General features: G+C 34.5%; 1 protein-coding gene across 1 annotated transcript in view; it reads left to right on the top strand.

Annotated features, from left to right (window-relative positions):
- Window positions 1–18,370, top strand: part of LOC129738418 (tRNA dimethylallyltransferase) — a 185,211-nt gene that overhangs the window by 4,552 nt on the left and 162,289 nt on the right. Inside the window, exon 2 of the mRNA XM_055729623.1 lies at window positions 3,897–4,034. Within this exon, the coding sequence (XP_055585598.1) occupies window positions 3,897–4,034 (138 nt within the window). The remainder of the gene's footprint in view (window positions 1–3,896; window positions 4,035–18,370) is intronic.

The raw sequence follows: 18,370 nt of genomic DNA on the forward strand, positions 1-18,370 counted from the left end.
TACTGACAACATTTCGTACTGAATCCACTGGAAGGTATTTGAACCGGGAAACATTTAAGTTTGTCTGACCGTATCCACTAGAAAGTAGATTGTCCTGAACCTAGAGGTAGTCGATGGACCGGAGAGCATTGATGGTCGTCGGACTGCAGTCATTGGAATTTCCTCGAACCAAAGCCACTGGAAGATCGTCGAAAAAGAGTCTTTGGGAATTTATCGGACCGAAGGCATTGAAAAGTCGAGAAGCAAGAGCTAATCGAAGTCGACGGGCCGGGATTAGAAGGTCGTCTTGAGCTAGAGCAGCTAGTAAGTCGTCGAATGAGGACAATTGATGAAGAGATAATCGGGCTGGAGCTACTGAAAGGTCGTCGAGCAAAGGTCATTAGAAATTCTTCGGACGGAAGCTATTGGAAGGTCGTTTAGCCAGGGCTGCTGGAAGGTCCTCGGGCAGAAGCCTATATAGTTATCGAGGGTTATAGAGATAGAGGCCGGAAAAAGGTTGTCGTTGGCCGAACCAAAAACATCAAAATTGATTCACATCAATGAATTTGAATTCATAAGAAGTTATTGATTTTCTTTAAATATTTAATGCTCAGCCACCCGTTGTAATGTCCAGGATCCCTGGCAACCGGGCTACGAATTTACAAAAAAAAAACACTTAAAAGCAGGCGTAGAGATTGAGATCAATTCGTCCGATTGTCATGTTTTATTGATTTTTTTTGTTTCGATCCTATTTGGCCGGTGCGTTCAACTGTTTGTTGTTGGCATTTCAACAAAACCCATCGTCCATTCAGAGCGAGGGAGAAATGAGCGAGCTTGCTCATAAACTTCGTAACCAAATTTGAAAAATAAAAGAACAAATTATTTGATAACGTATTTTATGATGATACTCTCGTGGTGTCTCCTACAATGATGATGATGAATTGATGAATGCGATGAGCGTTTCCTGATGGCCTAGCCTAGCTAGAAGAAGGAATTTTAACAATTTCGAAACGGTTGTTGCTTTGGACCACCACTTCTTGGCTTTCCTTTCATTCTAAACAGGTACTTTGTGATGGTCTGATTAGCATATCGGTGAATGGCCATCGGAATGGTTCTACTGTTTTTTTTTTAAGAAAATCCAGTTTCTGACCGAATCTTGGCTGGGATTCAGCTTTTACACCTGCCCTTGATGCTGCCTTCGGAGGAATTTATTCTTCTAACTTTTCAAATACTTTTGCTGAAGTTAACCGACTTGTAGAGGCGCATTGTCTCTAGGAGGGTAACGTAATTTAAAAGTTGTTGTGCCGGTTTTTATTCGACTCTAATCCGTTTAATTTGCAATTTCATCATACAAAATAAACATGGGTCCGAGCCCGCCCAACGAATTCGTGGTAAATCAAATTATCGCACCAAATGATGGTGGTCGGCATTTGCTTGCACGTTTGCTTGTTTATTAATCTACCGACAAATTAGGAGGCGTCTTTCATCGGTTCGATTCATCGAACCGGTAGAATATGAAATCTGAAATCAAAGTAGCCTAGATACCTACCTTCCGATGATGCACGTGGCTTGAGGAACAAAACCTAACCAAAGCCTCCTTCGATGCCGCTGCTACACATGTATCTTGTTAATAAATGTATCATGACGCTACCGAAATTTGAAAACGGGACCAACTTTTTCGTTGCTGCAATCATGATTCCGGATGCCCGGAACATTCCCAAACCGTTTTTTCCCAGATCGATTAGCCGAGCGATTAAAATCAGGGAAGAAACCTTTTATGTGAGTTTAGAAAAAAATCAAAAATTCGATGACGTATGCAGTTTTCCTGGTATAGTCTTACTCATTCCTCCTTCAGGATCATCGAAGCAACTTGTGCACCTGTTGAATACTGCTGGTCCGATACCCTCCTTCTTCTTCTTGAGGAAGAGAGAGTTTACATCTACTACACGGTGTTATTTATTCTTCCATTATGCGAGCAAACGTTTGGGCCATATGTTACCCGATTTTTACCGCATCAGCGTAGGTCATGAGATACCTACCTTCTTAAAAAAAACGAAATAAAAAGCAACAAGAACAACGCAATTTCAACTTCAGTTCCCATGATTATTTCTGTGCTTACGTCATTGTCTTTTCAAGTTTCATATGGGTAGGTATGGGTTATTTGTTCGTTACAAAATCATCTGAACTAAATTTGAATATATCGTTGTTCATTTTCACCTTCTTTCAAACGTTCGTTCATTGATTTCCTGGAATCGACTTCCCTAATTAATGCCGTCCCTTGTTCTAGCTATAACCTTTCGATTGATATCTTCTCCGAGTGCGTGGCGGCAGTTGTCATTCAAATCAACAACCGTCGTCGATCATAAAAACCTTCAGAATCGGAAAATTTTCCTCTTGTTTAGTTTGACGATGACGGTCGCCATACAAATAAAACCAGTGGAACAAAGTGACCGAATCAGGGAGCTTTTTTACCGAGAGAAGACTAGACAAAAGTCAATCGGATAGACAAGCAGAGCGAAGCTTGTCATTTTTTTGTTTCCTCACCTATATATGTCCGCCGAATGTTCCTTCAATTGGAATCCCGGATCGGTCAGATCAAAATTGTTTTAATGGATCATTTCTCACGCTTCTTTTCTTCTTGATTTCGTCCGTTTCGTTCCGATAGGTTTATGCTCGCTTTTGTTTCTTTAGCACTTTGACTATCGATAGTTTTTTTTCTTAATTTTATTCGATCGCGTTTCGATTCGCTCATAACTTGTGACCAGTTTTTGTGACGTAATTTCGAGGGGACACTGTTGGAAAAATTGGTTTAATTTGGTTAGACTTTCTTTTTTCGAATAGGCAATAGACAAGCAGCCACAAAAAAAGCAATAGGAGGAGAACATAAACAAGACAGGAAAATAACACGATGAACAGGACAGGAACAACAAAGGAAAAGCCAAGTAACAGAACTGTAAAAACATTGAAAATATTAAGATAGATCGAATATTTTCAGAGGATCCCCAATGAAGTCATCTCAGTCCACTTTTGTTCATTATCTTTATCAACATAATTTTTAACATTAACTTTTGAATGATTTTTTTTTAAAGAAGAACAAAATTTTCTGTAATGTTTTTACTGTGCCACTATTTTTTTAAGTGGAGAACAATATCATTTAATCAATTGCCTTCGTTGGGTTGGTGGAGGAGCTATCGCTTCGAATTTGTCTCACATATCTTGCGCGCCTAATGGATAAAATGTAGATGATACCAGGCCACATAATCGTCGTCGTCGCGGTCGTCTTGGTCGTCATGAAGTGGAATCCAGCCATGCTACCCGGATCGAATCAGAATGGATGTGATTATGATGGGGCCACATATTAAACAGGTGGTTTTGTGTGTTTTATTCTTCGCTATCTTGTTGAATATTGTCAATCAAACGGATCGCGCGCAGAGGGTTCTCCTATTACTCCGCAGTTGTTTCTAAATTTCCATCGCTCAACTCTTAGTAGACTCTGGTTTTTTCTTCTTCTTTGTTTTCTTTTGCCCATAGCAAACGGTGTTTTCTAATGGATTTAACTTTTCTGCGCCACCTTCGATTTTTTTTCGTCAAATGTGTTCTGAGACACCCGTCAATGCGGCCTCATTATTAAGGCATCTAAATTTTTATTAGCATTTCTTTCCCTCTCTTTCTTTCGCTGACGGCGGCGGACTGTTGAGGAACGATTTGTAGAAGTTCTTGGTGGTACCTTCCACAAGGGGTCGTCCCCATCTTAAAAGACCGCCGTAAATCATACCATTGAGGTATCGGAGGGGCCTCCCTTTTATTTATTTTTATTGATTTCGAAAGGTTTTGCGGTTAGTCAGGTCGGGGTAATATATTAATTTTACGATTTCGGTTTTGTTGATTTTTTCTCTGTTTTTTTTCCTTTCTTCCAGGTGTACCGTGATTTGGACATAGTGACAGCCAAAGCCACCCGGGAGGAACAATCGTTGGTACCGCACCACCTTCTAGATGTGACCACCCCAGATCACGCCTTTACTGTGATCCATTTCCGGGACGCCGCTCTGCCAATTGTATCCTTTTATTTAAAGAGTTAAAGCATTTATGAGTTGTCCAATTAGGTAAGTCTGTTTAAATTTAAATTCAATTTTGTTTCGGAAAATAGTGACCCATTAAACTCGATCAACATAAATCAACCTACTCATCAGAAATCTCTCCACCAATAGTTGAAAACTATAAAATCAGTTGTGTTAAATTTAACCAGTTCATTCCGGGTTTGCTTGAGTCAAGAGTAAAATGACTGGGTACCGGATTTCATTCATAAATGAGTTTGAACTCCCAAGACGAAGCGGGCTTCTCGGGGATGTTGATCGTTTTTTTCTCCTTTGAACGCTTCGTCATTATCATTAGCAGCAGCAGCAACCAGCAACAGCAGAAGCCTATAGGTCGCTAGCAAGATGAGGTGTAATCCCTGTGCGCTATGATGCACCTCTGACGACTAGGGTGGCTTGGTTAGGAAGAGATGAAAAAACAAACAACGAGAAAACTAGCACTGGAACAGTGAAAAATAGCTAGTTCTTAATTGGCGCTTCACGACCCAAATGCTCGAAATCAATTTACCTCCCACGACTCTGGACGTTGGACTCGGCTGAAGATGACTCAAGCGCTTGAGGCTTCAAAAAGTTGAGCTTTCAAATGGAGGTTAGCTATAGCTTGAAGACGAAACCTCAAGAAATGTTCCTGAGCTTATGCTCTAGAGTGGTCAGAATATTATTGAAAACTTATTCACAACTTAGTAATTTAGTTTATGGAAACATGGCTTTTGCTTTGACCATCAAAGCTCCGATCGAAACGCATAATTTATACTGGTTTGTTTTTCTGAAAAGTGCTCAGGAAAGGATCCGGGATTGTCTTGAACAACCGCTTACCTACAATGGACAGGAAACGTTCTTCAGAGGACTTGGATTTGGACTTGTACTTGTACTTTGACTTGAACTTGGACTTGAACTTGGACTTGGACTTGGACTTGGACTTGGACTGGGACTTGGACTTGGACTTGGACTTGGACTTGGACTTGGACTTGGACTTGGACTTGGACTTGGACTTGGACTTGGACTTGGACTTGGACTTGGACTTGGACTTGGACTTGGACTTGGACTTGGACTTGGACTTGGACTTGGACTTGGACTTGGACTTGGACTTGGACTTGGACTTGGACTTGGACTTGGACTTGGACTTGGACTTGGACTTGGACTTGGACTTGGACTTGGACTTGGACTTGGACTTGGACTTGGACTTGGACTTGGACTTGGACTTGGACTTGGACTTGGACTTGGACTTGGACTTGGACTTGGACTTGGACTTGGACTTGGACTTGGACTTGGACTTGGACTTGGACTTGGACTTGGACTTGGACTTGGACTTGGACTTGGACTTGGACTTGGACTTGGACTTGGACTTGGACTTGGACTTGGACTTGGACTTGGACTTGGACTTGGACTTGGACTTGGACTTGGACTTGGACTTGGACTTGGACTTGGACTTGGGCTTGGACTTGGACTTGGACTTGGACTTGGACTTGGACTTGGACTTGGACTAGGACTTGGACTTGGACTTGGACTTGCTCTTTTGGACTTGGAGTTTTGGGCTTGGAGTTTTGAACTTGGACTTTTGAACTTGGTCTTTTGAACTTGGACTTGAACTAGGAATTGGATTTGGATTTGAACTTGGACTTTTACTTGGACATTTACTTGGAATTGGACTTGGACTTGAACTTGACTAGTAGCTCGGAATGATGCCAGACATTCTGAGAACAGTAGCGTCCATCACCAGGGGGCTCAATTGAGCCTTTTGGTGTGGGGGAGTGTGGTGGGCCGCTACATATATAAAAAAATCAGATCATTGTGCTGTCCCACAGCTACTGAAAGTTGGCCATCGAGACCTCAACAACGCATTTTCACATTCAGAGTGTTCTTGTTGTCGAAGCAATAGACATCTACCAATTCAGTAAATTTATCAACCTCTACACACAGCATCCTTTACCGGTCACACAACTATTTCAAGACCATCGCATCTCCGAGATGTTCGGTATGATCACTGCACAGCTTCCTTGGAAAGCCCGCCGTTAGATGAAAAATATCGGCCACAAATCCCCACTTAGACCTTCAATGTCTTAACTCAACCGCTATTCATATATTGTAGCGGGCGGCGTTGGAAATAGAAGGCATTCGTCACGTCTAGGGTGATAACTGCGCAGGCTACAAAAGGTCTCCTGGTCAAGTTTGACAGGTTTTTGTTCCACATTCATTCCATATCTGTTCGATGCTGTCCTAAAAGTGTTTTAGCCTTTTGAAGTATTTTATAGAAATCAAATGAGCGCTTTTCTTTTCAAGAACGTCGTAGAAAAAGTTTACAGAAACGTATGGTACTGTTGTCCACGTTTCTTCCTCCCTGTGTTCCTGCTGTCTCTGCGTTCAATACTGCACAGTGGGCCCGGCCTTGTGAAGATGGGTAGTAAATGTTTCGAAATTATTTAAATAATATTCAACTACCAGAAAATGTTAATGATGGCCTGCAGCACATTACAACAACTTACAACCGTTTTCTCTCAATGTCTACTAAAACACTCAATAAAAAGGTAAAACTAAAAGGCAATTATTGTCCATGGATATCTCTAGACCTTTGGACACTGATTAGAATCAAAAATAACCATTTGAAACGTTGTAAACGACATCCCGATAATGTCCAACTCAAAGAAATGTTGAATCATATAAACAAAAAGTTAAACTTTAAAAAACAAGAATGCAAAAAACAATATTACGAGCGATTGTTAAACAACACTCCACATTCCAAGCTTTGGAGAAACATAAATACACTCCTTGGTAAAAATAAAATCACCGCTCCAATAAATCTTTCTGATGAAGAAGGCTTAACAACAAACAATTCTGAGATTTGTGAAAAATTTAACAAACATTTTTCTACGATTGGGAAAAAACTAGCTAATGAAATCCCATCTGATCCCGGCAGTGATCCTTTGTCGCATATTAATAGTGTACAAAATACAATATTTTTACGTCCAGCTAGTGTCAACGAGGTTCGACTAGTAATTCTATCTCTTAAAAATAAAAAGAGTCGTGGACCTGATGGATTTCCTGTAGATGCGTTAAAAAATAACAACGAAATTTTCTCTGGTATACTCATGCAATATTTTAATCACATGTTAGAGACAGGAGTTTATCCGGATTGTCTTAAAGTTGCAAAAGTTATTCCCATTTTTAAGGCAGGTGATCCACATGACGTAAATAACTACCGTCCAATTTCAACCTTAAGTGTTTTTAGTAAAGTTTTTGAAAAACTTCTAATGAATAGAATTGAAAATTTTTTAAATCAGGAAAATATACTGTACAAATTGCAGTACGGTTTCAGACCTGGATCGAGTACGCTAATTGCTATCACAGAGTTAGTTGATTCTATTATTTCAAAAATTGATTCAAAGAATATCGTTGGTGCTTTGTTCTTGGATCTTAAAAAAGCCTTTGACACACTAAACCACGACATATTATTGTCCAAATTGAATAAATACGGAATAAGAGGTGCTGCTAACAACATCCTTCGCAGTTATTTATCGGAAAGGAAACAATTCGTAGCGATCGAAAATACTAGAAGCGATTTGAGAAACATTGATATTGGTGTACCCCAAGGAAGCAACATTGGTCCGTTACTTTTTCTTTTGTATGTAAACGATCTTTGTAATTTACCACTGAAAGGCACAGCTCGATTATTTGCTGATGATACAGCTATTTTTTATTCAGCTGCATCAACGAATGTTATAACTCAACAAATTGAAAATGATTTGAAGTTACTATCAAAATATTTTAAATGCAACTTGCTTTCTCTAAACTATACAAAAACCAAATATATGTTGTTTCGTTCTTCACATAAAAAAATACTGTCAAATAATGACCCAATTATGGATGGAATTGTTATTGAGAGAGTTCATTACTTCAAGTACCTAGGAATTTTCTTGGATGAAACACTTTCCTGGAGTTGTCACACAGAGAACCTAGTAAAAAAAATTTCTCCTCTTTGCGGTGTTTTGTGGAAATTAAGAAACTTAGTACCCCAACATGTTCTTTTAAAGTTTTACTATGCATTTATTCAGTCTCATCTAAACTATCTTATTTTGATATGGGGAAGAGCCTCCTTGTCACATCTTCAAAAACTTCAGACCCTACAGAATAGATGTTTGAAAAACATCTTCAGACTACCCCTGCTTTTTCCTACCCAACAGCTATACTCTCTGGGAACGCACAACATTCTTCCAATAACCGAACTCTGTAATTTGCAAACCGTTATATATGTTCATGATAATATACACTCGAGTAGCAATAACCAAAACCTTAATTTTACTACGGGATTAAGAACCCACAATACCCGTCAAAATAATTACTTGCAACGATGCCGATCCATGACATCTTTAGGGCAAAAAAGAATTTCTTTTATAGGACCTACAATATACAACGCTTTACCTACTGAAATAAAGACCATCAACAACCGTTCCATGTTTAAAGTCAAAGTAGTACAGTTATTAAAAGAAAAATTGAATCGTTAAAAAAGTCGATCAACAACCAGTTTTTTTAAATCAAATTTTGTTTGTTTTTGTAGCATCGTAGTTTTCTTTTGTCGTACTTTTAACTATTAATAAGTAAACTTAAGTAAATGTAGCATAATATTTGATTAGTTAACATTATTAAAAAAAAAGAAATGGATCTCTTTAAAGGAAATTTTCTTCCATTGAGATCCTTATCGAAATATTGTTTAATTATAGCATACATTTCCTCGCAGTAAATAATAAACTTTTGTGTTCTCAGCATGATTAAAATTTTGTTCGCGTTGAAATTTCTTTGTTTTTGCTGCCAGACGTGCTGAGAACAGTAGCGTCCATTACCAGGGGGCTCAATTGAGCCTCTTGGTGTGGGGGAGTGTGGTGGGCCGCTACAAAAAAAAAAAAAAAAAAAAAAAAAAAAAAAAAAAAAAAAAAAAAAAAAAAAAAAAAATGTATATTTACTTCTTGACGGGATGCCGACAAGTTCTGGCTGTGTATGTATCATAAGCATAAGCAAGCACAAGAACGTCGTAGAAAAAGTTTAGAAAACAAGTGTTCTGAAAAGAGGTCCTTCGGGCAACTGTAGCCCTGTTCTAAGTGGCCGGTTCAGACCCAAATTTCGACCAAACACTGCGTACCGGTGTGATTCAAATTTTGTTTTATAACAGTGACAAATGAAGAACTATTGTACGGATTGAAAACTTGATGCGATTTGGACTCCATTTACGGTTGTCAGTTGTGCAGAATGATTGTTCAGCCGTCCTTAGGAAAACAAATTGAATTTAAATTGAATTGAAATTGAAGATTCGTCTAGTATGAAATTGAACTTGGTGTTTAGTTGTTGACATCTAACTTATTCCATGTGGTCTTTCAACTAGAGCTAAACTGAACGTAGGAACTTTGTGTATAATTCTATAAAAATGCCTTCCGACTCAGCTTTATTAAAAAAAAACACAAACACAATTCTCATCTCTCCACATCTGTTTCCCAGGGTCGGTGTGTGTGTGTTTGTGATGTTATTTCTCCAGGTTCTTTTTGGATATTCTTCCCAACTTTCACCTTTCAGTTGCATTGCAAAGAAAGGATGTTAAATCTTCCGACCGTACTGACTAACCAACCTTAGGGCCAGGCAGGCAGCATTCATTTACCCGAAAAACCGCAAAACATTTTCCGAGTTACCATAGGTTAGGATTGGCATTTGTTGGAATATCTTCCTTTTGCTATATGTGGTATGATGGGGAGTGCTGAAGGATGGTGTAAACATTTTGGCTCAAATGTATACAACCACAGCCCTGGAGGTAGAAGGTGCATCAACATCACCGGTTCACAGATGTCGGATGTTCATCTTTAGACGAATTTACCCTGAAAATTGTAGGCGTCTATTTAACCTACTACCATATGTAAATTTGCTTGTGTTTGAATCAATATAAGAATTTAAGCGAATTTAAGAATCGTTGATCACAATCTGTGATCTCACTAATAATCCGATGAGCCGAAAGTCAAGATTTTACTACACGGTCATAAAATATGGTGCGCGCTGTGAGGAATATTTTTGGTGATTCGGTATGTGTTTTTCTTCCTACCGACGATTCCTTCCTGTAGGTAGGAAGCCGGATGACCCCACATGGACCGTATTCTTACCAGTAGACCAGATCCCCTGGTAAGTAACTTTGTTTCTTACTTTTGTTGTTTTTTTTTTGGCGCAACTCTCTCACTCTTCTTAGACTACAAACTACATTCACTCGACCCGTGTGGTAGAAAATTCTATTTTTGGTGATTTATGAGCGCCAATTTCCGTCGTTCTAGAGCTGTCGTTATTGCCGAATGACTAGGGGCCAGAGCTTCTACGTACAGAGTACATCTCGATTCCAGTGGCGGTATTCGGCATCTTAAAGACGGCGACGAAAAGGGCTGTGCTGTGAATAATTCACAACGCTTTGCACTAGCTCCTACTCCTCTAGGCTGGGGTCGGGATTCCCATTTGCAATGAGAAAGCGCACATCAAGATATACTTTGCTATCCATATAATATAGTACTTAAACATATGTATCTGTAGATGACGCGCGAGATGGGATTTGCGAGGGGGGGTGGTAAGAGGAATGTTCTAGATCTCGGTTGGGGAATTTAACGGAAATGTTTGATTTCTGTTGGAATTTCCTGAAACAAACTACACCCATTGGTTCGAAGATTTGTTGCACATTAATTCGTGTGGGGAACATTCGTTGATTCGGTTTCAACGACATTTGTCTTCTGTTTGACTCGAAATGTATACGTTGACAAAAATGACCGAACATGCAAAAATTAAACAAATGACAAATATGACAAAAAAGACGAAAACGTCTAAAATGACAAAAATGTTACTACACTAACATACTTTCTTAATGTTCCCGCGCCGATCCTCCGGTGCATAAGGCCGTGGTAAATGTCAAATATGACAAAAATGTTAAAAATGACAAAATTTATAAAAATGACAAAAAATTCAACAAGTTAAAAAATTAGTTAAAAAATTGATAAAACTAACAAAAATTACAAAAAAACAAAAATTATAGATATGACAAAAACGACAAAAATGACATTAAAAAAAAATTAAAAAATATCTTGAATAACAAAAAAATGGCGAAAAGAAGAAAATTATAAAAAATACAAAATTAAGAAAATTGACAAAAGCCCAAAAATTTCAAAAATTATATAAATTAAAAAAATCTTAAGTTACTAAAATTACTAAAATTACAAAATTAAAAATAGTTACAAAAATAAGAAAAATTTCAAAAATGCCAAAAATTAAAAAAAAATTAGGTACATGAATAACAAAATTGACAAAAGTTTAATTTTTTATACACAAATCACAAGTATCACGAAATGACGAAAATTATAAAAAATAACAATACTGACAAAAGTATAAAAATGACAAAAATGACAAAAACTATAAAAATTACAAAAATTATAAAAATAAAAAAAATGAAAATAAGGACGAAAAATTCTAAAAATTTAAATATTCCCTAAATGACAAAAACTTCAAACATTACAAAAAATAAAAGAATAACAAAAATTTCAGGAATTCCAAATAGCACAAAAATTATAAAAAATACAAAAATTACAGATAATTGCAAAAGATAACAAAAATTAAAAAAAAAAACAATAATTATAAAAATTTTGTAAATTAAAAAATTACGAAAAATACAAAAGTTACAAAAATTACAAAAATTTTAAAAGTAACAAAAATTTTAAAGGTACAAAAATTAACCATAATAACAAAAATTAAAAAAAAAAACAAAAATGACAAAATGACAATGATGACAAAAATTAAAAAAAAAAATAACAAAATTACATAAACTTACTCAAAGCAATCGAAAGATAAACTTGCAAAAATTGACAAAACTTAATTTTTTTTATAAAAATCACAAGTATTACGAAATCACAAAAATGACGAAAATGATAAAAATTGCAATAGTGACGAAAATCATAAAAATTATAAAAATGACAAAAAGGACCAAAACTTAAAAAAAATGACAAAAAATACAAAAATTTTACAAATTACTAACACTACCAAAATAACAAGAATCACAATGATTTCAAAAATTACGATAATTTCAAAAATTATAAAAAAAACTGAAAATGAAAGAAATGACAAAAAGCACAAAAATCACAAAAATCCATAAATGACTAAAATTACATCAATTATAATGTTCACAAAAGTTTCGAAAATGACAAAAATGACAGAAAATTATGACAAAAATGACCAAAATAAGCAAAATGACCAAAGTGACAAAAATTACTAAAATAATGAAACATACAAAAATTATTTTAAAAAATACAAAAATGACAAGAATCACAAAAATTGACTAAATTCACAAACATTCCATCAATCACAAAAATGACAAAAGTTACTAAATTACAAAATTTAAAAAAATTACAATAATTAGAAAAGTAAAAAAAAATAGAAAATGACAAAAATGATGAAAAATGCAATAAAAAGAAAAGACAAGAACTATGAACATTCCTAAAATGACGAAAATAACAAAAATGTCCAAAATTTTAAAATGGTCAAAAATGACAAATTTGCCTAAACTGACAAAAATGATAAAAAATAACATCAGTGAAAAAATGACAAAAATGGAAAAAAATAACAAAAGTGGCAAAAATGTCCAAATTGATCAAAATAACTAAAATTACTAAAATGACTAAAATGACTTAAATGACTAAAACGAATTTAGTTGAAGTTGAATAAACTGAATAAAATGACAAAAATGGCAAATATGACAAAAATGATATAAATGACAAAAATGACAAAAAATATATAAATGACAATTTCTTGTGAGTGGCATCTCTTTATAAAAAAGATTCTTCCATCGATTCATTCGGAAGCTTGAATCACGTTAATCTTTAGACATTATTCGTTTATCAGAGTGATGATACTCTCATAAACAATTCAAAATTTCAAGCTATTGCTCTTATTGATTTTCTTCTCTTTCCATTGGAAAAGCAATCAGCTGCCTTAAAATTTGCTAGGAATAGGAGCACTGTTGAGTTTAGAAATACTTCACACAACTGCTAAGGTCTGTCCTGTTTTTCCTAGCCGATTTCTGATGCTCGGTGCATAATTATTATCTACAAGTCCAACTATTTGAACATGAATTAGAACTTTAATGTTTTTAATTTGCAATATAAGAGTAGTTTTCGATTCGTGCATGTGTTCTCCTAAATTGAGTATCAAAAGTTCACTGCTGTTCATTTAAACAAACCAAAACTGATTGGTCGTTTCAATTTTTAGTTATGTTCGATTGAGCATTGGTGATATTTCATTAGTGTCTTTCTGTACAAGTTTTACATTCATTGTAAAATATTATGAAAACAACTTATAAATGGCGCGCGTTTTGACAGTCCAAGGATTCTAGCCCTCCTACGAGACTCGGTTCCTGCCGACTTACGATATTATATGAGAAACCTTGCAATAAAAATGAAATCAACCGCAGACACTCGTCTCTCCCCAGTTGAGCCGGACTCAACTTTAAAGTGGTGAGGAGATGTAAATAAATTTAACGTGTGTCTCTTCATCCCTTAACACATTCCGGCAGGGTAGACGCATCAGGGTTTGGTGCATGACAGGACAGAATAAGTAATATCCGAGCAGGCGAGCAAGCAAAGTAGGCTGTTGTGATGCTTGAATACTGCGAAGAAACACTTAATGCTCGCATCGGTCGGTCAATCGGGAAAAATGGTTCCTCAGCGCTTACTTCGGTTGCTTCCTTCTTCATGCAAAAATGCCACTGAAAAAAGTAAGGGCGTAAAATTTGAAATATTAAAAAAAAAGACCAACACCAGTTTTATGCTTGTTTCTCGCCGGGTTTTCCGCTCTTGAGATGGTTATTATTATTGTTTCCAGCAAACATAAGAACAGAACTCGTCGGTAGGTCCTCTTCATTGGGGTGAGAGTTCTTACACTGCTCCTCAGGTGCCCAGGTGAAGTGTATTATCGTGTATACATATTTGCTGTAATCTTCCACGCCACTTCTCTCCACTGAAAAAAGTATAATGCACCCAAGACGGAAGAAGGCGAATATGAGAAGCACCACAGAACGACGATGCACTAACTTACTTTCCTTGAAAAATTTCAATTTCATTTAACGCGAGAGATTCGTTCCGGTCCGGTGGGGCGACTAAAAGGGCCATCAACCGGACCCCGATTCCGGAATTGGATGGATGGAAAAGCTGGAGTTAGATCTGGTAGTTATGGTGGTAATTTCTTGCCTGGTGGTCACTCGTAGAGCGATACCTTCTAGCTAGTGTAACCACAACGATTATTGAAGACTGTGCAGTACTATCACATTACTAGTTCTTAGGTTACCTACCGCCAGCCAATTCAATGCCCTCTAGCGGAAAGTTGTACGCTTAATAAATTTTAATCATATGTTTGTATTTCCTATTTATAGTTAAATCAGATTTTGAATTTAATAATTTAATAATGCTTTCGTTGAAAGGAAACACACTCGAGAATGCAGGACCGAAAATGCTATCTTAATGACCACCTATACTTGCTGTCTCATATTTAACTATTTCAATGATCGAAATTTTTTAAAAATTTTCCGCATTCCGGGAGAAACTCTCATTACAACAGAACTACCGTAAGAAGTTTATATTCCTGTTTTTATCGTGATCAGTAAAATGTCTGGTATATAATTTTCTGTTTACTACTAAAATATTTTAAATTTGAAAGTTTCCCACCATGGGCGCATGAATTCACCTTATTTTTGCTAAGTTGGAGTTTGCCAATAACGTGCTAATAGATTGAGTTTCATCAAGAAACCGTATATCGATACATTGTAGAATAGCTCCGTCGCTGTAGACGTTTTTTTTCGTACCCATTGCCATTGCTTTTCGACAAAACAATAACTCACCATGGGTGCATGGATTCACCGCCATTGAATTCGAATTATCTTTTTTGCATATATAAGGTTACAAAAGGCAGCTGCTGTGTTACAAAATTGTGTAATAAATGTTTTTACTCACTATAAATGCACAGATTCACTACAAATCTATCAAATATTGGGCTTTTTTGGATTTTGGTCAGGTATTTTGTCAAATTTTTTTTGTACCTTGCTCTAAACTGGAATACTTAAAAAAAAATAAGTTTATGATTGTTCTTAGTCCTTTTGACTGGTCAAGATATGAATGTTCAATCCATCCCTCAGGATGGTGGCAAAAAATGTTTGGAAAAATTTTCATCATTTAATCTAAAAAATCAGCCATATAAAATAAGTTGATTGGTCCAAAAAACTTAAATTTAAATCACATCGATGTGATGCAACCCAAGCCTAGTTTACGTAAAAATCCCGTAAAATTAATTCCCAAATTATTTTGGGTGTAAAAATGAAAAAAATGACTTAAAGACTAAATTGACAAAAGTTACAAAAATGACAGAAATGACAAAAATTACAAAAATTACAGAAATGACCAAAATTACAAAAATAACCAAAACTACAAACATGGCAAAAAATTACAAAAATGACGAAACACACAACAATGCCAAACTTGACAAAAATAAAAAAAATTACTTAAACGATAAAAATGATAAAAAATTACAAAATATAACCAAAAAATGACAAAAACAACCAAAATGACTAGAAAGGCAAAAAAATGACAAAATATAACAAAAATGACAGGAAAAATAAAGAATAACTTGAATCACAAAAATTACAAAAATATTCCAAAATGACAAAACAATACAAAAATTAAAAACTGACAAAAATTATAAAAATGACGAAAAAGACAACAATGACAAAATTTACAAAAATGACAAGATTGACAAAAATGACAAAACTGGCAAAAATGTAGAAATTCACAAACATTTCAAAGTTTACAAAAATTACAAAATTCATTCAAATCACAAAAATGAGAAAAATGACTTGAAGACAAAAGTAACAAAAAATGACAAAAATGACAAAAAATGACAACAATGACAAAAATTACTAAAAATTACTAAAAATGATAAAAGTGACAAAAATGACAAAAATGACAAATATGGCAAAAATGTTAAAAAAAGAAAAAAAAACTATCAATATGAACAAAATGGAAAAAATGAAAAAAATTACAAAAATGACAAAAATGATAAAAATAACAAAAATGACCAAAATGAGATAAATTATAAAAATGATCAAAATTACAAAAATGACAAAAATCATAAAAATGACAAATATGACAAAAATGACAAAATTGACAAAGAATTACAAAAAAATTACAGAAATGAAAAAAATAACATAAAAAAGACAGAAATGACAAAAAGGAAAAAAATGAAAAAAAATGACAAAATGAAAGAAATGATAAATAAAAACATAAATGTCAGCAATGACAAACTTGACAAAAATGACAAAAACGGTAAATATGACAAAAATGACGAAAATCACAAAATTGACAAAAAATTACAAAAAAATTAAAGAAATGACAAAAATGACATAAATTATAAAAATGACAAAAATGACAAAAAAGACAAAAATCACAAAAATTTAAAAAAATCATAAAAATGACAAATACGACAAAAATGACGAAAATGGCAAAATTGACAAACAATTACAAAAAAATTACAGAAATGACAAAAATAACAAAAAAAAAAATACGACAAAAATGACAAAAAGGACAAAAATGAAAAAAGAACAAAAATGACAAAATGAAAAAAATGATAAAAAAACTTAAATGTGTGCAATGACAAACTTGACAAAAAGGAAAAAAAATGACAAATATGACGAAAATGACAAAATTGACAAAAAATTACGTAAATGACAAAAATAACAAAAAAAGACAGAAATGACAAAAAAGACAAAAATGGAAAAAATAACAAAAATGACAAAATGAAAAAAATGATAAAAAAAACTTAAATGTCAGCAATGACAAACTTGACATAAATGGCAAGATTTACAAAATTGACAAAAATGTCAAAATTGACAAAAATTACAAAATTGAAAAATTTGACTAAAACGCCAAAATGACAAAAATAACAAAATGGACAAAAATTTAAAAAAATATCAATGACAAAAATGATAAAAATGAAAATGCTGACAAAAATGAAAAGAATTACAAAAATGACAAAAATAACAAAAGTGATAAAAATGACAACAAATACATAAGTTACAAAAAATGACAAAAATGGAAGAAATTGCAAAACTAAAAAATATAACAAAAGTTACATGAATGCCTAAATTGACAAAAATTGAAAAAAAGACAAAAATGACTAAAATGACATAAATGACTAATACGACAAAAGCGTCATTAATTACAAAACTTACTTAAATTACTAAATTGGAAAAAAATGACAAAAATGAATAAAATGACAAAATTAGCAAAAAATGACAAAAATGAAAAAAGACAAAAATGTCAAGAAATTTCAAATACAACGAAATTAACAAAAAACGAAAAATGTATAAAAGCGACTCTGTTGACGAAAATAACAAAAACATTCAGACTTTGATGAGAAAAATTATATAATTGAAAAATTGACTAACATTTTTATTTTGACATTTCTCTCATACTTGTTTATTTCGTAATTTTGATCATTAGTTATGTTTTTCATCGTTCAGTTTTGGTTTTTGGTTTTTTATTTCATTTTAATATTATTGACTTTAAAAAAAAATTATTTTTTTTCATTTTAGTCATTTTTTGTTTTTATGATTTGTGATTTTTGAGGGATTCAACGATGTATGCATATTTGGCTTTACCGCTGCCTTCCCATGACACATTTGATTTCGCTTGTTAAAAAAGATAAAAAAAAACACCCAAATTCATTTAAATTGTAACGTCTTGAGATGTAATTCTGATAATCAAAACTGTACTGAAAATTATTTAAAATTCGAATTCAACTTCGCAAAACATCTATTAGGCTTATCGTCCATGCGTACTAACATTCATTTTCTTCATACGTCTACTCCCCATATCATAGGACTGAAAATGCTACCTTATGGATCACCTAGTAGTATACGTTTTTCTATTACTCTAGCGAGTATTTTGACTTTTCGCAGAAACATAAAACAAACGATGAACAAATTTTTTCGAACCGCCTTACGTCATAGGTACTAGTTAAGCGCTCTGCGTCCTCTCTATCAAGAAACGAAATTGACCGCGGTTAACACGCTGTAACCTAATGGCGCAGAAATTAACGTCCACCCCGTACAGAATCACACGAACATTCCATTTTCCGGTTATTCCACCTTGCGTTGTTGCTGCTGCTGCTGCTATTGTTTGATTAACGTTTTCGCTTCTCGGAAGAATTTTGCCGAGATTGCGAAAAAGAAATACCTCTAGGTATTCACCTTCTCC

This window comes from Uranotaenia lowii, chromosome 1 (assembly GCF_029784155.1).
Source record: "Uranotaenia lowii strain MFRU-FL chromosome 1, ASM2978415v1, whole genome shotgun sequence".
NCBI lineage: Eukaryota > Metazoa > Arthropoda > Insecta > Diptera > Culicidae > Uranotaenia > Uranotaenia lowii.